This window comes from Cyprinodon tularosa, unplaced genomic scaffold (genome assembly GCF_016077235.1).
Source record: "Cyprinodon tularosa strain WSP-4 unplaced genomic scaffold, ASM1607723v1 ctg233, whole genome shotgun sequence".
Lineage (NCBI taxonomy): Eukaryota > Metazoa > Chordata > Actinopteri > Cyprinodontiformes > Cyprinodontidae > Cyprinodon > Cyprinodon tularosa.
In genome coordinates this window covers 530,288-550,044 of record NW_024038871.1, presented here as the reverse complement: position 1 = coordinate 550,044, position 19,757 = coordinate 530,288, and the positions used below count along the sequence as shown (strand labels likewise).

The 19,757-nt window shown below is 39.8% G+C and overlaps 1 protein-coding gene across 2 annotated transcripts in view; it reads right to left on the bottom strand.

Annotated features, from left to right (window-relative positions):
• LOC119784773 (M-phase phosphoprotein 9) overlaps positions 1 to 19,757 on the bottom strand; it is a 41,366-nt gene extending 21,609 nt beyond the window's left edge. The window contains exons 1-10 of one of the 2 annotated variants that reach the window (XM_038287001.1): positions 19,626 to 19,757; positions 18,790 to 19,019; positions 15,701 to 15,848; positions 11,662 to 11,751; positions 11,074 to 11,564; positions 9,138 to 9,303; positions 8,972 to 9,044; positions 6,507 to 6,610; positions 4,850 to 4,963; positions 4,329 to 4,771 (exon numbers count right to left, since the gene is read on the bottom strand). In XM_038287001.1, the coding sequence (XP_038142929.1) occupies positions 4,329 to 4,771; positions 4,850 to 4,963; positions 6,507 to 6,610; positions 8,972 to 9,044; positions 9,138 to 9,303; positions 11,074 to 11,564; positions 11,662 to 11,751; positions 15,701 to 15,848; positions 18,790 to 18,983 (1,823 nt within the window). In that variant the 5' untranslated portion in view covers positions 18,984 to 19,019; positions 19,626 to 19,757. The remainder of the gene's footprint in view (positions 1 to 4,328; positions 4,772 to 4,849; positions 4,964 to 6,506; positions 6,611 to 8,971; positions 9,045 to 9,137; positions 9,304 to 11,073; positions 11,565 to 11,661; positions 11,752 to 15,700; positions 15,849 to 18,789; positions 19,020 to 19,625) is intronic. The other variant, XM_038287002.1, reaches the window with a different exon arrangement.

Below are 19,757 nucleotides of genomic sequence, written 5' to 3'. Positions count from 1 at the left end.
GAATTGTAATTGTAAAACTACATTTTCCCACTTTGACCTTTTAAGGTTAGCATATTGACCAAAAGCTGACACCAAAAATAAAGCAATCGATTATGTACAACAATATGCTACATTTAATGAAGACTAATACAGATTTTACTCCCTTATAAGAGTTTAGTTTTAGGTTTTATAGGGGAGAGTTTGTATCGGCAGTCATCTGGGAATCTTTTATGTATTTACTGGTAAAGAATATGCTGATTTTTTCCGGTAGATTTCCAAATAAATGGGACGGTAGATTTCCAAATAAATGTTTTTGATATTTTTTGAATTTTTACGGAATACTGGTAAAGAACAACCTCTCAACCAATTTAATGTAAATGTTGCGTCGAACCAGAAAGTTATTTGAAGAGCATAGATGCATAAATATGTGCATAGCTTTAACAAGGGCCTCATGAAGGTCTGTTCTGTTATTCTCTTTTGGAGAATATAGACATTGTGGGCATTCATTTCCCTGATAAGCTGGTGAAGATTCTTAGACATCCAGGTCATAATCATTCCAAAAAAAAAAAAAAAAAAAAAACTTTGGACTTTGTTTTTCAAGTTTGAAGACTTCCCATTCAGGACGTTTTTCAATTCAAAATTACAGTAGCCCAACAAATCCTTGTTTTGGCTAAGAAAATATGCGAATTGAACCTGATGCCTGATCCCAATAGCTTGACTCTGAACCGAATTTGATCCCTATTACTTTTTGGCCACATGCACATTATTGTGCTGCCTGGTCAACCCTATGAAAATGTTCTGGAACTGCCACTGAACTGACACCCAATGCATGGAGGGTAACCCAAAAAGGGCCATTGTTAGAGAAACTGGGTGCCTACAAAGTGCTGTTTTCAAGTTAATTAATGGAAAGTTAGGTGGAATGAAAACTAGACAAATAACAATTACAATTTCTTTAGGGAAAGGGGAAGGAAAATCATTTATTAAGAGGAAAGAAATTGAAAAATGACAAAAAAAAAAAAGGTGGAATGAAGATAAAAATGAAGAAGGTTATATAAAGTACAAAAGTCAGTATTAAATAGAAATATTAATGAGAGAAACCGAAGGGAAGAAATAATAATGATCAGATAAAGAGTAGGTCATACTTATTTAAATGACAATTTATACTTAATAGGGAGGAAAAATAATGATAAATGTGAAGGATGTGGAGAGATAGAAAATATAGAACACGTATTGATGAACTTTAAAACATCTGGACCTGAAAGGAAGAATTTGAAAAGAGGACAGGCCAAGAATGGAGTCTTAAAGGATTATTGGAAAATAAAGGAAATATAAAAGATATTTATAGATTAAGGAAAGCATTATTTATTTATCTTCAGAATACAAAATAAAAAAATAGAATTTAATCGATGTAAAACAATGTTGCTACACACTCATGAACAGTAGGTGGCGGTATGCCCGCCCCTTCCCTAGAGACCGGTGGGATGGAAAACATTTTGAATGGAAATCAGTGGGGAGAAATTAATAAACTTCTGGTCCCAGTCGCTCTCTGTCACTGATTCCAGATATGCTGGTTGTGTATTTAAATTGTTTTTTGTTTTTTTTAGTTCCTCTTTGGTCAAAATCTGGTCAAAACCCATCAATGAGATCGCACCAAACAGGACGTTAATTGCACAAAGGATCCGGTAGATTTCCAAATAAAATACATCCGATCTTAACCCATGATCCTTTTTTAAAACTAGTTTAATTAGTTTCTCCCGTATGCCAAGACGTAATGCATTGATCTGAAAATCCACCTCAGACGCAACGCACGCAGTGGCGAGGGTTTGATCCGTCAGATGGAGTTAAATCACAAAGAATTCAATGTTGAATCGGGGCGGCAGCTAAATGCTAGGCGAGAGGTAGCAGCCAAAACGTTGCAATTTCACATAATCCTGACGAGATCCGAAAAACCGTAGCAAAAACTAGCAAGCGGGTGATTATGTATGCTCTCTGTCATTGATTCCAGATATGCTGGTTGTGTATTTAAATTGTTTTTTTTTTTTTTTTTTTAGTTCCTCTTTGGTCAAAATCTGGTCAAAACCCATCAATGAGATTGCACCAAACAGGAAGTTAATTGCACAAAGGATCCGGTAGATTTCCAAATAAAACACCTCCGATCTTAACCCATGATCCTTTTTTTTAACTAGTTTAATTAGTTTCTCCCGTATGCCACGACGTAATGCATTGATCTGAAAATCAACCTCAGACGCAACGCCGCAGTGACGAGGGTTTGATCCGTCAGATGGAGTTAAATCACAAAGAATTCATAGTTGAATCGGGGCGGCAGCTAAATGCTAGGCGATAGGTAGCAGCCAAAACGTAGCAATTTCACATAATCCTGACGAGATCCGAAAAACCGTAGCAAAGACTAGCAAGCGGGTGATTATGTATGTTCACTAAGTAAATATTATGTAAATAAACCCTACACTTCTCGCTATAAATGTAATCAAAACCCATTTAAATGCAGAAACTGATTGAAATGATTGATTTTCCCACTAAAAATTAGAGAAATCTCAGCCATGTTTATACCAAAATGTTACAGTTTCACATTATCTTGAAAAATCTTTGCAAGAAACGAACAAGCAAGTGAATATGTACATTCCCTGAGTAAATATTCTGGCAACAAACTATACATTTCTCACTAGAAATGTAATCAAAACTCATTTTAATGCAAAAACAAACTCAAGTTATTAATCTTTCCACAAAAAAATGAGCGAATGTCGGCCATCTATATATATTTTTTTCTTCTCCCAGCTGGAATCTTGAAAGTCACGTGACTAGGACGTAAAACAATAGAAAACGTATAGGCAGAAGAAACGTAACAGTACCACAAAAAAATGGCCATTAATGTACCTCCACTACGTTTTGCAGTGTGGACCAACGTAGTGGGGGTACATTTTCCCATGAGACTGGGTTGCCATGATTCTTACCTCCTGGGGGTGGGGTGAGAGAGCCTCAGTGTATCTAATGGGAATTTTATCATCCAGATCAACAAAAAGATGTTTTTTACTAAGAAAATATATTTAAAAAAAATGCTTAATTCAGCCTTGTTTGATATTAGAGGACAAAATAAAACCAGTTAGTATAAAAGTGTGCCATAATCATTGTTCTGAGAAGAACAATCATCTTGATTAAAGACCAAGGAACATGATAAAAGCTAAAAAAAAATTTTTTTAAATCCGACAAGCATAAAAACTCACAGATCCGTGGAACGCAAAGATGGCCATTCATAAGGCGATATGGCCTAAACTTCAATCACCATATAATTCCTATTGATACAAAATTATTTAAATATAAACAAAATAAACGTCAAATTTTTCAAGGGCCAAGAAATTCCATAACAGCACACATCAATTTTTAACAACCAGGCTGATTAAAAGTATCAAAACCCCGAAGCTGATCCTGGTTATAGTTAGGGCTGCAAAGATTAGGCGACGTTGTCGACAAAAATCGATGATAGAAATTGTCAACAATGAATTCCATTGTCGACTATTGTCGACAGACGCGTTTTTCAAACAGAGTGAGGCATCTCACTTGATTATGATCTCTGCCGAGAGTCGCTCAAGCGCAGTAGTGTCTCTGTCTCTGAGCGGTAACATACAAATATGGCGGCGTCAATATCAGGTACGCGTACCAAGACTTCTAAAGTTTGGGAGCATTTTAGCCTGGATACGGCGAATAAAAAGATTACTTGCAAGGTTTGCAAAGCAGACCACGCAAATATATGGCGATATAATATATCTCACGAAATTGTTTTTAGACACATGTTTTTTTATTTCAATAAAGCAGTTTAAATGCCAAGATAATCACATTTAATGAAATGTAATGCCAATTAAGGCCTTAATTTAAAAAATAATAATTTTATGACTTTTAATGATTTTTTTATGACCCGCAGAAACCCTGATAATAAATCAATCTGGAAACAAAATGAATCTTTTCAAATATCTATTTAGTTTCATTTCTTTGTGACATTTATTCAATAGAATATTTTTTAATAATTATTTTAACTTATTGTAGAGATGCACCGATCTTGTTGTATTTCTGACCCAATCAATATCTTTCAGAACCAGACATTTCTAATTTATTCATGTTTTTGTTCATTTAATTTTAAATTAAACTGCTCTCTATATTTTAAGCATTATAACTGTTTTATTTTTAAGTAATGTTCTCAACACTGCTGACTCAGTACGGCTGAGAACAAGTAGAAAAAACAGCAGAAGACCTTTCACCTTCCAAATAAAAGACACCAGTTATTTTTGTTAGATATTTTATCTTCTGTGTTTTTAACTTAAAAGAAGAATGAGACTCACAAAGAAAGAACAACAGGATCCTCCAGGGATGAGGCTCTGTTCATGTGAGGGCTGAGCGTAGCACCAGGGGCCGTAACGGGCTTCAGGGTGCTGGTGTGGGTGTGACTGCCCTCTTCTTCACTGGCTAGTGGGGCACTAGCTCTGCGCTGCTTCGTCTTATCTCTGGAGGAAGACGAAACTCTATTTGCTGTAGTTCCCCGGGAACTTTGGGTCTTAGCCGGAGAGGGTCCAGCAACAGACGCACTGGACGCATCAGAGATGCAGTCTGTGTCACCAGGATGGGCACCGCTCTCCACCATGCTGTCAGGGGTGATGGAGGTCCCCAGTCTGGGGTAGGGATGAGGCTGAGCAGCAAACGACGGGCTGCTGAAGTGTGAAGGTGAGGTGAAGCCGGATGTTCGATCTGATTGCTGTGCGTTGGCCGTCGGGTCCAACGTCAAGACCTCAGGAGAAGAATCACAGGGTCAAAGGGGGTGAAGGGTTTAGACTGAGTTATAAGTGTTGTTCTCTGAAGCGAATACCTGCGGAGATAACGGGCTGGATGTAGCAGAACCTTCCCAGTCGGTTTGTTTACAGTCTTTTTGCTTGTTCTGGTAGATCTCTCTGAGGGACAGCTGAGGGTCCTGGGACGGGGTCTGCAGGACACGGAGAGGAAAAAGCTCAAACCTCAGCTTCTAATTCCAATAGAAAAAAAATGAGTTTCTTTATAACTTTGTCTTTTTAAACCACTGCTGTGTTTAGAACCATTTGATTTTTTGTCATGCTTAGAGGGTCCTGCTTCAGGTAGTTTCCCTTAAATGTTTTAAATCTTTGCAAGAAGTCCAGCTTCATGGAAAACACCTTCCACCCTCTGCACCAGACTGTAGAGGATCTGAGCAGCTCCTTTAGTGAAAGACTTTTCCACCCTGTTTGTAAAAAGGAGCGCTACCTCAGGTCATTCATCCCTGCTGCCACCAGACTCTACATTGCAACAATACAACAGCAATAACTTGTGCAATGTATAATGTGCAATTACTATTTGATACCCTGTGCAATAACCTGTTTCTCTATATTTGACACCCAGTGCAACAACTATATATGTAAATTAGGGATGCACGATATTGGGATTTTGGCCGATATCCGATATGCCGATATTTTAAAACCCATGTAGCCGATAACCGATACCGATGTTAAAGCTGGACAAAAATAAGTAGTCATTGAAAATAGCAGTTTTGTTATCAATTTCTGACACTTTGAAAAAGTACCAAGTAGCACTAAATTGGTGACTTAGAAACGACACTGTCAAGGAACGCTATGGACAGAGGAAACATGCAAGAGGAGGAGAGTTTAGTGTCGGAGGTCGTGGATGAGTCTCCTCCGTCATACATTTTTTATTTAGAGGAGGAAAGCGGGAAGAAGATGTTGTTGAAGAGAACGCCAGGGCGGCAGAAGCTTGGTTTGGAGTAGAAGGCCTACAGCCGTACATGTTTGAGCCCTTGCCTCGCAACGCTGCCAGTTCTGTTAGCTCTACGCCTGCTGAAGACACAGACGTCCATCCCCGTGAACACTGGGACGGAACTCAATGGGAAAGGAAATGATTCTGATTTCAACCTTTGCGTATATTAGCTGCGACATATGAATCAAGATGCTATGACCGAAAAGAGGAACGTTGATATATGATTGGCCGAATGTAGGTGTTCAGGGTGACGTATAACTAACTGGCCTGCAGAAGATAACGGAATTTTCTAAATTTTGGGAGAATATAAACTGATAAAGCGTCCATTTATATGCATGTTTAAGCCAGAATGATTTGAAATTTAAATATGATTTCCCTACGACTTTAAATATAATGGCTGAAAGTCCTAACAGTGGGACTTTTTATCTCCTTCAAAGTTTTTCAACAAACTGCCCAAAGCAGACTTTTTAACTCGTTATTTTCATCTTTTAATGTTTTTTCTTTTGTTCGTAGCACTTTGGGATAGGCTATCTATGTGAAGTGTACTATAAATAATATCTAATATTATAATTGTTATTATCTTTAAAATAAATATTGTCAGCTCGACCTCCAACAACTCCCCTTTACGGCCAATTTAAAACAGCCTTTAGAACACAACCTGCTCATTTGAAAAGGGTGAAACCAAACTGTCGGCTGCCTGGAATATGTACAGAAACATAAAAAAATTTTTTATTTGTACTCACGAGACTCATGGATGCCTCTTGCAGGAGGAGGTAAGCTCCGCTGTCGAAGCTGTCCGGAAGGGGCCGATAGAGATCCGATTCGTTCAGACGCCAGTAAGTCAGACCTTAAACAGAACATGTTTCCTCATTAAAACATCTTTAAAGCAGCAAGAATTTCCACATCTATTTTTTTACCCAAAATATTTTTTATTAATATTCAAATAATAACAATTAATAAAAACAACATTTATCTGTCTCACACATTCCCCCTCAGAGAGCTGCCGCTGTCATAAAAATAAAGTAAAAAAAAAAAAAACATTTCTGTGTTAAGTTTGAAGTTACAAGTAAATCGGATAAAAAAAAAAAAATAAAAAAAATAAAAAAAAAGGCAACAATGGAATGGTCTTACTTTACAGACAATATAATTATCATGTATGGCTCTTTGAACATATTGAGTCATGTTGGCGTTAATTTATCTTTAAATAATCCTGCCAGTCGTCCATCCGGTTCTTGTGCTTTTCCACTATTTATTTCTCCTATTCCTTCTAATATATCTTGAGCTGTAAGAGGACTGTAAATGTCATTCTACCTTCTTCTGATAAAGTTTTTAGATGCAAATTTTGAATGAGAATCTATTCTGGACGTCTTCATTGGGATTACATTCTCATTGGTATAATAATTTATAAAAACTTTCATTTATTCCTTTAGGTCAGCGGTCATTCATCCGAAGGTTTTTATACTGAGGATTGCTTTTATCAGCCGGATGCTTTTTCCTTCTCTAGGCGAGTAACTTGCCTGTTTTTTTCTCCCTGGTCATAAAATGCTTGTTTTGTCCACATTAAGCTTTTAATCACTTCGCCAGTTGTTCATTTATCATATTTAGCATTACAAGGAATATTTTTTTCATAGTCATTACTTGAGTAAGGCTCATTTTCTAACATCTTGATTTGATGATCCAGTAACAGAATACCTTGATTGTATTTTTTACTTGTATAGCCAACCACCTCTCCCTACATATAAGCTTTGAATGCTTCTGATCTTATGCTATCAGAGGTGTCTTCCTTATTCCATTCAAAATAATCATCTATACATTTTTCAACATTTGACATTTGAAGTTGCATCATTTAACAGATAAGACAGCAGTCTTTATTCCTTATCCAATTGTATTTTGAAAGAGGTTGGAGCATGGTCACTTAACACAATACTATTATACCAGCAGTCTTCTACATGTGGTTGTAGCTTCATAGATAATAAAAAAAGAGTCAATATGAAATTGAGTTTTATGGGTACTTTGTTTGGATTTGAGTTCCTCCAAATATCTTTAAAACATCTTAAAGGAATAGTCCACCCAAAACATGATTAGCCTTCATTTTCTACTCACCCCCATGCTGAACAACACTCTGGAGTACTTTTTTGATATCTCAAATGCATCTGGAGATCTGGGAGGCTTCTTGCTGTCTGCTGACATTCAAATAATGGAGGTCTATGGCGCCCGAGGCAGAAAGGTCCATAAAAGTCCACAAAACACGTGTCAATATTCCTCCATACTGCTCGTCCAATGTATTCCAAGTGTCCTGAGTGGGTAGCGTCCATAATTTACTCGAAACGAAGTCATTTAGAATGTTTTTAGAGCATAAACAGTAGTGTATAGGATTTCCTGAAAGCGCGTTCACGACGCTACGGAAACCGCGGCAGACCAAACCAGATGAAAGTGCGCATTCAGCTCGGCAAAGAACTCACGCTCTTCCTCAACACTGAAGTCCTCAGACATTTTTCTTTCGTTGTTTCTTTCTTTGCACAGGTAAACAGCACATTTCTTCTTCTACGCTTGCATTATCGGCAGAGCAGACGCTTTCATTTGGTTTGGTCTGCCGCGGTTTCCGTAGACTCGTGAACGCGCTTTCAGGAAATCCTATACACTACTGTTTAGGCTCTAAAAACATTCTAAATGACTTTGTTTCGAGTAAATTATGGACGCTACCCACTCAGGACACTTGGAATACATTGGACGAGCAGTATGGAGGAATATTGACACGTTTTTTGTGGACTTTTATGGACCTTTCTGTCTCAGTCACCATAGACCTCCATTATTTGAATGTGAGCAGACAGCAAGAAGCCTCCCAGATCTCCAGATGCATTTGAGATATCAAAAAATGAATTCCAGAGTGTTGTTCAGCATGGGGGTGAGTAGAAAATGAAGGCTAATCATGTTTTGGGTGTACTGTTCCTTTAAATCTTGGATATAACCATTGATTAAAGTCCCAGTTTTAACATGTGTATTATCCTTTTGTGAATATCTATCTAGGACTGGGTCTAAGGTACTATATTGGTCTATTATCCAATATTTCTCTTAGTGTGATTCAATCTAAACTGCTGAGCTATACTTTGTATTGGAGTCATTTTTACACGGCTGATCTGACAATATATACATGATTCAGGTATTTTCTCCTGAGGTTTTGCTTCCCTTGTCTGACTCTGTGAATTACCTGAAGCCTCCGACATCAGGCTGTCACTCCTTCTCAGGGGGGGAGAGCTGGACGGCAGTCCTGTTGATTGATGCTGAAAGACAGAGCAGAAAAGCTGACGGGGGGCAGGAGCAGAAATATTATATGGGACAATAAAAACAGCCTAAAGCAGCAGCTGTTAACCTACCTGGTCCTGTGAGTCTGTTTGCTCCAGCAGGCTCTGTTTTCCAGGTTTGCTGGAGCAATAAGGAAACTCCTGCTGGTCCGGGGTTTGTGCTGGACTTTGTCCTGGCTTGGTTCTCTTGGGTCTGAGTTTCTGCCTCTGGGCCCAGGAGGTCAGCCGCTGGCTGGTTCTGCCGTCACAACATTATATGTTATTTCAAAGTTCAGACTCAGGAAACAAAACATGCTGATTTTTTTTGATACAGTCTGAGATAAAACAGCCTAAAAGAGTTTTACCAGCAGCTTATTCTACCTAAGAAGTATTCTGCAAAAAGGATCATGATAGCTGCATAACATAGGGCAGGGACTCCATGCCAACAGGCACCAGGGCATCCTTTGCTCTAAATTATTATTTTATTCTGTTGCTGGTTTTCAGATGAACTTGTATCAGCTTATTAAACATGAAGTTCAGGTGAACTCTTGACTCTTCCGGTTCATAGGTCAGTAATTCTTGACCTTTGTCTGAATCAGTGTAAACTGAAGACTCCTCCTGCTCCTCGCTCATCTGAGTTGTTGTTCCTTTAGTAACTTGTATGTTTTGGAGTCTTTATACTACAGGTGATAATTATTCAGTTGCTAAATTAGCTGACAATCATTTCAGTAACTGATTGATCAAAATGTTTTTTATTCATAACTATAACTATATAACTCATAACTATATTTCCACTAATGACTTTGATATTTTCTTATGTATAAATACACTGGAAAAAATCTAAATCTAGATAAGTCATTTTTTTCTTAAAATACGTAGGTGCATTTGTTCTTGGATTGAAGAGGCAAAAGAGACATCTTGCTATTGGAACAAGACTAGGGGTGGAACGGTTCACAAAATCCACGGTTCGGTTCGATTCACGGTTTCGTGGTCACGGTTTTCGGTTCGGTTCGGTTCGATACATGTTGACTGTTACACCGAAATTCCATAAAAATGTATGAAATTAATGAAAAAATCCCCCCAAAAATAATGGATTAAAATTATTTTAAATGATCCGCGGAAACCCTGGATCATTTGCGTATGTTTTGCTGCTTTGAATTTAATCATCTCGTGCATGCTCTCTATGATCTCCAAGGGACTCAGAGGGGAGCAGACGGGAGCCACAGTGGAGGCTGTATGCTTTGCTTTGAGCAGCCGGTCTGGAGCGCAGCGGGACGGAGCGGGGGTTGCTGATGGAGTATGAGGGATTTCGGAGTTAGCATGACATGTTGATCATGTTGCTGTTAGCATAAACAAAAAGTGTTACACAATGCTTGCACACTGTTGCACTTTTATCCACCACTTTCTTTCTGCCGTCATCGTAGGTCACTCTAAATGCAAAGCGCTCCCATACAGCAGACCTATAAAGTGCTGCTGGCGCGTCTTCCAACTCCTGTTCTTTCCCACTCGCCAGTCCGACACAATTCTCCACAACAACTGATTTTTTTCTGCTAAACCCGGCTACGCTGCTTCGCTTCTTCTTCTTCTTGTTAACTACTCGTGGTTGGCTTTGGTCGCAGTACTGCCACCTTCTGCTCTGGAGTGTAAACGCTTCGCCTATGAGAAAAAGGAGCAGCGCATGAACCGAACGCAACACACGCAAACCGAACCGAGACAGTCAAACCGAACGGTTCGGACGGTTTTCATAAATTGTCCCATCCCTAAACAAGACATATAGATTTAAAATAAGAAAACACAATTGCATTGTCTTATTTCAAGTGCATGTGTCTAATTATCTTATTTTAAGAGTAAAAATACTCCCTCCATTGACATTTGCCTACTCAAATTAAGGGTAAATACACTTAATTTAGGAAGTTTTATTTATTTCTAGATTGTTTTTCCAGTGTACATAGTAACGCTAAGATATTTACAGCATTAGTGCTTTTTGTAAACATATTTCATCATTGGCAGGGTAAAGTTTCACACATACCCTGATGTTTTTTGCTGGTACATAGAGTGAAGAGATTCCTCTGTGACCACAGTCTGCTCTTGCTGGTTCTCCATCGGAGTTGTCTGCGCATCTTCCTGGAGGATACTGGTCCACCTGTGCTTCGGCCCTATGTAATCATCCTCATCATCTCTACCTGGAGACTCAGCGGCCTCAAAGCCAGTTTCCCAAGTGTTCAGTGTTCCGTATCCACTGCTGAGCATGGTGGTCGGCCTCTCCTCTGCTTGGCTGGTGATCTCCAGCCTGGGAGGCGGAGGTGAGGGGGAGCTGAAAGGAGTGAGGACTGGGGCTCCCAGGCTCTCGTTGTCACTTGGCACATTTTTGGGACGCTTGCATTCACTGGAGATGATGGAGAAAATACAGTCTTTTGTGTTTGAGGGGCTTTTGGTCACAGAGGGGAACTCTGTCTGGGTCTGACCGCTGGTCTGCCGGTTCTGGAACTGAACCAGGGCCTTTATTTCATCCTGAATCAACTAAACAAAATAAAATTTAAAAAGGACATTTAAAGGAGAGGAAAACAAACTAATACATCAAAGAAATAAAAGAACGTGACAGTAAAAGCTGGTTTACCTGTATTTGGCACTGATATTGTTCTTGCTGAGCGAGTATTTGCTCTTGGTATTGCTTTTCAACCAGCTGAAACAGATGCAACCATCGTCCCTGATGAAGACAAAACATTTTCACAACCCATCAGTATGTATGAATGGTAGAAACCCAGGCTGGTATTTGCTTTATGAATATTAATAGTGCTAATATTCCTTATAGCATTTACTGCTGCAGAAGCTGCAATATCTGCTAACCACTTAGCAAAGGAGAGCTGCAATTTTTAGAAAAGCAGGATTTGTATCGAATAAAAACATAGCTTTGCACTTTAAAGTTTCATTCACAGGAAAAACCTTAAATAAAAATAAAAGGTGTCATCAACCAGAAATCAGATTACATGTTAAATAGTGTTTGTTAGTGTTGGGCTTCAGTTAAAACCTGCCAGAAAATCCAACGTATGAATCCCAAACGGATGCACTCGCCAGAGCACAACTCTGGTCCTTCTTGATTAACATCATCTCTAGAAAGAAGCTAATATTTGCCCTTCTTTCTGTCACCACTTCTCTCTCTATTCCAGCAATCAGGGCCTCCTCTGCTGACAGTCAGAAATTATTGCTACTTGTGTTACTTTTTATGATTGCTTTGGAGAACAAGAACCTATAGTAAACAAACCATGGCTAACTGCTATTGTTGCTAACGCTAAATCTACAATAATGCTCAAAAACACAGGTCAAATTCTTGAGGCTACCATCCTTAAAAAAAGGGAATGAAAAGGGCTCAGAATGAGCTCTAATCTATTTTCACCTAAAAAGATTAAACATGAATTTAAGGACAATTTCAGAGGGATTATAAATGTTAAATACTAGACTTTATTGACAATGTGTGCTTTGATAAAAAAGGGTCTAACTTCAGCTGGCAGCTGCTTGGCCTTTGTCCCCCCGCAGCAGCTTGTCTTAGTGTTGATGATGTCAGCAGTGCAACAGAAATCAAGAAAGTTAACAATGGAGAGCAACATGTAAGGAAGCCAGGGCGTAGTCAGTGTTTCACTCTATTGTCCCTCTGAATCCCTTTCACCAGTGATGCTGTGTGTTTATCTAGTTTAAACAGTTGTTTTGACTTGTGATGCTACATTCAGGCCGCATGCAATGGAAGCAGCAAAAGCAGCTAGTTTACGTGCAAAGTCTATGGTTGACGTGCATCAAAATTTCCCTCAGCACGTCTAGAGCAGCAGGAGCAATGCATCTTGGCGCGTCTGAGCAGCCGAAGCAGCGCATCGTGAGCTTCTGAGCATCTGAGGCGTGTTACGCTTTGCGCAAGCGGCTGCTGCTGGAGTTTGAGAAATTTTACTTTTGCTGCTCGGCGCGCCACATCAACCAATCAGAGAAGCTTATCTGGGAAGCTGGCAGGCAGAGACACAGCACTGATGATGCAGATCGCTATGATCACTCCTAAGAAACACTTTATTGACGCCTAAATTAACTTAAAATGATGAAACCTGCCGGAAAATTATGCTCGCTTTTATTATTCTGTGTGTGCAGTTAGGATAAGACTAGGAATGGGAACTGAAAACCAGTTCCTGTTTAGAACTGGTTCTGTGTGTTCCAATTTCATGGCACCGTTTGGCAGCTCGCTTAAAGGAATAGTACACCCAAAACATGATTAGCCTTCATTTTCTACTCACCCCCATGCTGAACAACACTCTGGAGTACTTTTTTGATATCTCAAATGCATCTGGAGATCTGGGAGGCTTCTTGCTGTCTGCTGACATTCAAATAATGGAGGTCTATGGCGCCCGAGGCAGAAAGGTCCATAAAAGTCCACAAAAAACGTGTCAATATTCCTCCATACTGCTCGTCCAATGTATTCCAAGTGTCCTGAGTGGGTAGCGTCCAGAATTTACTCAAAACGAAGTCATTTAGAATGTTTTTAGAGCATAAACAGTAGTGTATAGGATTTCCTGAAAGCGCGTTCACGAGTCTACGGAAACCGCGGCAGACCAAACCAGATGAAAGTGCGCATTCAGCGTCTGCTCTGCTGATAATGCAAGCGTAGAAGAAGAAATGTGCTGTTTACCTGTGCAAAGAAAGAAACAACGAAAGAAAAATGTCTGAGGACTTCAGTGTTGAGGAAGAGCATGAGTTCTTTGCCGAGCTGAATGCGCACTTTCATCTGGTTTGGTTTGCCGGCTTCCGTAGCGTCGTGATCGCGCATGTGCGCGCTTTCAGGAAATCCTATACACTACTGTTTATGCTCTAAAAACATTCTAAATGACTTCGTTTCGAGTAAATTCTGGATGCTACCCACTCAGGACACTTGGAATACATTGGACGAGCAGTACGGAGGAATATTGACACGTTTTTTGTGGACTTTTATGGACCTTTCTGCCTCGGGCACCATAGACCTCCATTATTTGAATGTCAGCAGACAGCAAGAAGCCTCCCAGATCTCCAGATGCATTTGAGATATCAAAAAAGTACTCCAGAGTGTTGTTCAGCATGGGGGTGAGTAGAAAATGAAGGCTAATCATGTTTTGGGTGTACTATTCCTTTAACGATTCTCTTAACGATTCCAGGCAGCACCAGAGCCTAGCGCTGGGCAGCACGACTTACATCACGTTGTTTAAGCAAGTTACGCACACGGCATTCAGTAAGCAAGTACGACGTGAGCAGGTGTAAGGCTAGAAAAGCAAACAAAAATTGGGCGTCCCATCGGGTAAAGCAATCGAAAGTTTGGCTTCATGTTAAGGAAGAGAAAGATGGCAATAACGTCCACGGGAGGAAATACATCCAACATGCAGAAACACCTGTGCAAACAACATGGCAAAAAGGGGTATAAAGGGGTATAAAGAGCAGCTTTTATTTGCTTCTTTCTGCTTCTCTTAATGCAAATTAAAACTAACAAGGGATACTGAAACATCATGTAGCACAGAGGAAATAAAGGACTGAACCAAAACATATTAGAAATGACCTCAGACCTTTTAGAGGACCTGAAAGTTTAATTTGCTGCCAGGAATAAAACCAGTTCAGATGGCAAAAGATGAAGCATAAAAAGAAAAGAACACTGCCCCTACTGTGAAAGATGGAGGAGGCTCTGTTATGTTCAGGGGAGGAGTCTAGAGAGAAACACTATTTCTGTTAGAGCAACTAGTCTGCCCAGTGACGCCTAGATTTCTTTTTTTTTTTTTGTTATTCTAAACTCAACACGCTCCAATGCAACAGTTATCAACTGTTGTTATTTTTCTCCCACGTCATACCAGCTAAGGAGCGTGGGCTTCTATCAGTCCTGATTTCAGAGAGATTTTCCTTGTTTCATTGTTCACTTCATATCAAATGGATGATGTTACAGAAAACATCTTATCATGTGCCTTTAGAAAATTTAACCTTTGACGTTTGGAGATGTTGCCATAAAGCAGGACTAAATGGCAGTAGACGGTTGATGAAAGGGTTTGGTGAATGTTGAAGGTTTGAAAGCAAATTTCTTTTTAAGTGCATTTTTTTACTAAAAGTCATAATCTAGTATATATAGTATCTAGTATATTTAATCACTTCTTAAATTGTCTTTAAATTCATATTTCATTTCTAAGGCAAAGAAAAATGTAATAGAGTTCATTCTGAACCCTTTTCATACCCCTTTTTTCTCAGCAGGGTAAACTCGAGAATTTGACTGGTGGTGATCATGTGAACGTAGCGTTAGCAACATTAGCATTTAGTCATGGTTTGTTTACTATCTTTTTTGGTCTCTTAAACAATAAATAAAAAGCTAAAAGGGTGGTGGTGTGGGGATAGCAAGGCAAGCTAATGTTAGCATCCTTCCAGGAATGTCGTCAGATCAGAAGTAGGACCGAAATCACACTCTGTAGAGAGCGTGAGTTTGTGGGCTTTTCTTATTTGTGCAAAGAATAAACATGAAAAACTAAACAAAAAACAAGCCTTTTTTTAAACTCTGGATTTTCTGGTTTTAAAATAAAGATCAACACATATGATTCAATATAATAAGTCACATTTCTGGGTGATGACTCCAATTGTTAAAATAGCATATAAGGGCCAATTACTCTACCAGCTCTCACCTCACAATCCTTCCAGAGCTCAGGGTCTGTTTCTCCGCTGCTCTGGATCTCCTGCACCAAGGCCCTCAGGGTCTCCAGGGAACTGGGGTTAATGAATGGTAGAGTCTTCCCATGTTCAAATGCTTGGCTGCTGCTCAGACACAGATTCCTACAATAAAAATGAACTCAATGATTTGCAGGTTATGACTAAATCATATATAAGCAATTTAGTTGTTTGTTTGTTTTTTCAATTAAACATCATGGCTGGTTAAAATGTATCCAAAGTGTTACAAAAAAAAAAATAATAATAAAAATAAACACAAAAGGAAAGTTTAAAATAAAAAAAAATTATAACTACAGGCCAGAATTGATGTCTGCTTTTCAAGACTTTCCCTTTGAAAAACTGCTAAACCAACACCAGCGGTTATCTTTATGAGGAAACTGCAGAAACAAGAAAATAGCAAGTTTAATATATGATATAATTAAAAAATATAAAAGCTAATTAATTATAATTGAACTTTATTGATCTCACATTGGAGAAATTTACCTGTGCATTTAACCCATCCCCCTGGAGAGTAGTGGGCTGCCACTGTGGGGCGCCAAGGGAGCAATCAGGGGTTAAAGGTCTTGCTAAGAGACCCAGAGTGGCATTGGGTTTGAAACTCACAACCTCAGGATTCCAATCTCTATGCCCTAACCACTAGACCACCACTCTCCAAATGGTATAATTATTTTTTTCTCAGCTGCTCCTGTTTCCTCTTATGATTTAAAGGAATAGTACACCCAAAACATGATTAGCCTTCATTTTCTACTCACCCCCATGCTGAACAACACTCTGGAGTACTTTTTTGATATCTCAAATGCATCTGGAGATCTGGGAGGCTTCTTGCTGTCTGCTGACATTCAAATAATGGAGGTCTATGGCGCCCGAGGCAGAAAGGTCCATAAAAGTCCACAAAAAACGTGTCAATATTCCTCCATACTGCTCGTCCAATGTATTCCAAGTGTCCTGAGTGGGTAGCATCCAGAATTTACTCGAAACGAAGTTATTCAGAATGTTTTTAGAGCATAAACAGTAGTGTATAGGATTTCCTGAAAGCTCGCACATGCGCGTTCACGACGCTACGGAAGCCGGCAGACCAAACCAGCGCATTCAGCTCGGCAAAGAACTCATGCTCTTCCTCAACACTGAAGTCCTCAGACATTTTTCTTTCGTTGTTTCTTTCTTTGCACAGGTAAACAGCACATTTCTTCTTCTACGCTTGCATTATTGGCAGAGCAGACGCTGAATGCGCACTTTCATCTGGTTTGGTCTGCCGGCTTCCGTAGCGTCGTGAACGCGCCGGTGCGCGCTTTCAGGAAATCCTATACACTACTGTTTATGCTCTAAAAACATTCTAAATGACTTCGTTTCGAGTAAATTATGGATGCTACCCACTCAGGAAACTTGGAATACATTGGACAAGCAGTATGGAGGAATATTGACACGTTTTTTGTGGACTTTTATGGACCTTTCTGTCTCGGGCACCATAGACCTCCATTATTTGAATGTCAGCAGACAGCAAGAAGCCTCCCAGATCTCCAGATGCATTTGAGATATCAAAAAAGTACTCCAGAGTGTTGTTCAGCATGGGGGTGAGTAGAAAATGAAGGCTAATCATGTTTTGGGTGTACTATTCCTTTAAAATGTGAATTTAAAATCAGTATTTATCAACAAATCCTTCCATCTTATTTGGTTTTCACTGATGACAACTTGGTTACTCTGGATTTTATAGATGAAAATGAACTGAATACATTAATATGTTGTCTTTTTTTTTTTCAAATAATCAGTTATGTCATATGTTTGTATCACACAAAATACATACACTGAGGTTTGCACTTGTATTGTGGCAGAATGTGGAAAAGTTCACACAGTTTATATAGCTTTTTCAAAGCTGCTGTTTTAGCATTACAAATCAATTTCACAGTTTAAACCGAAGTTTGGCCAGAAGGTTGTTGCAACACAACTTTCATTTCCTCCTTCACTCTCTTTTTTTTTTTTTTTTCCCAATGATACTAGAAGAAAAGTGCCTGAGGAAACACAACTAGAACTGCAAGGTGATTGAACGTCAACCATGTTTACGTCTTAAAGGCGTAGGGAAGCGGCTGTTCCAACCGTTGCATTTCCGAATTCTCCCGAATGGTGCCTGAATTTACACGAGTGAATAAAGTGAATGTGATTGGTCGTTTATCAAGGGGGCGGGATTGTTGTGGCAAAAGGTTCGCAAGCAGGTTTGATTGTGGCTAGTGTCTCGGAAGCATCTTGCTAACCAGTTAACAACTTAGTGCTAGTAGGTTCCCAATGGGAAAATTCTATTGGGACCAAGTAGCACTAAATTGTTGACTTAGAAACGACACTGTCAAGGAACGCTATGGACAGAGGAAACATGCAAGAGGAGGAGAGTTTAGTGTCGGAGGTCGTGGATGAGTCTCCTCCACCATACATTTTTTATTTAGAGGAGGAAAGCGTGGATGAAGATGTTGTGGAAGAGGACGCCAGGGCGGCAGAAGCTTGGTTTGGTGTAGAAGGCTTCCAGCCGTACATGTTTGAGCCCTTGCCTCGCAATGCTGCCAGTTCTGTTAGCTCTACGCCTGCTGAGGACACAGACGTCCATCCATGAACACTGGGACGGAACTCAATCGGAAAGGAATGATTCTTATTTCTTATGTCTACCATTGCGTACATTAGCTGTGACATATGAATCAAGATGCTATGACTGAAAAAATTTGATTGACAGATGACCGTTGATATGTGATTGGCCGATTTTAGCCTGGTTCAGGCTGACGTATAACTAACTGGCCTGCAGAAGATAAGATTTTAATACAGGATTTTGTTGTTAAAATGCAAGTACTTTGTTTGGGACAATATGTCTGATAAAGAGTACATTTATATGCATGTTTAAGCCAGAATGATTTGATATTTAAATATGACCTCCCTACTACTTTAAATTTCACCTTTTGCATATAAGTTCAGTAATATAACCTTTTTTTATAGCTATCATATCTCGATCTTTCATGCACAGCAGAGTCTGCACCTGATCCTGTTGCATGCTGGTGTAATGTCCACATACCTGCTTTCCACGGCGCCTCCGGTTGTTTTGGAGCTGGTGTTTCTCTCCTCCAAGACGGCCAGGCCCGAGGCTGATGTCCCCTCAGAGGACACCAGGGATGTCTCGCTCTCCTTTCCTCCATCAGCACTGGCATGGCAGTGGCTCAAAGCCCCTGAGCTGGACACATCCTCGGAGACACTGTCATCTGTGGACATGTTTATAAGCCCATGTGGAGGGGGTCTTTCTGACAGCTGGATGTCAGACAAGGAGAAAGCAGGGTTGAGTTGGGAGTGAACATCTGGATGGGTTGCACAGCTGTTAGAGAAGGAAAACTGCACACTCTAAAAGACTCGATGTTTACAAATGTCCAGCAAACATAAACAACAGAGCTTTCACGTTTGGCTGTCAGACTGACGCTTTAGCATCACAGGAAGCGCTGCGTTTCTGCACCAGCGGCTACGTTTCCTTAAGTATCACAGCTCATCTAAACAGAACACCTTTAATTAATGCATTTACAATTAAAATAAGCATTGCTAATAAATGCGGAAGAGACAGACATATGAGCAACACCAGCTTCCGGAGCTAGTCTATTAAAAAATAAGCAATAATTAAAGTTTCCTGTTATTAATCATTAAGGATTAGTTATCCAGCTGGAGCACAACTACCACAGCAACTAACGAGGCGCTCTGTTGGTTAGCCAGCTAGCTTAGTTTAGCTAAGTTGGTTTATTACAGGTTAGTAAGCACAGCTCATAAGCAGGACAGCGCGTGCGTTAACAGTAGCGTCTGACGGCGAATGACTTTCTAACAGCAGACTCTCCGGTAAGGACGAGCAACACACGGTGAGAGCTAACCTACCGGTTGACTTCTAGTGATATTTCATCCATATTTATGTGTCCAGTCGGTCTAGCTAGCTGTGTGCTGGTTGGCTGCTGCACTGCAGTGTTCGTTGTCCGCTGAACGCTCACAGCTCGCAACGCCATTGGTTAG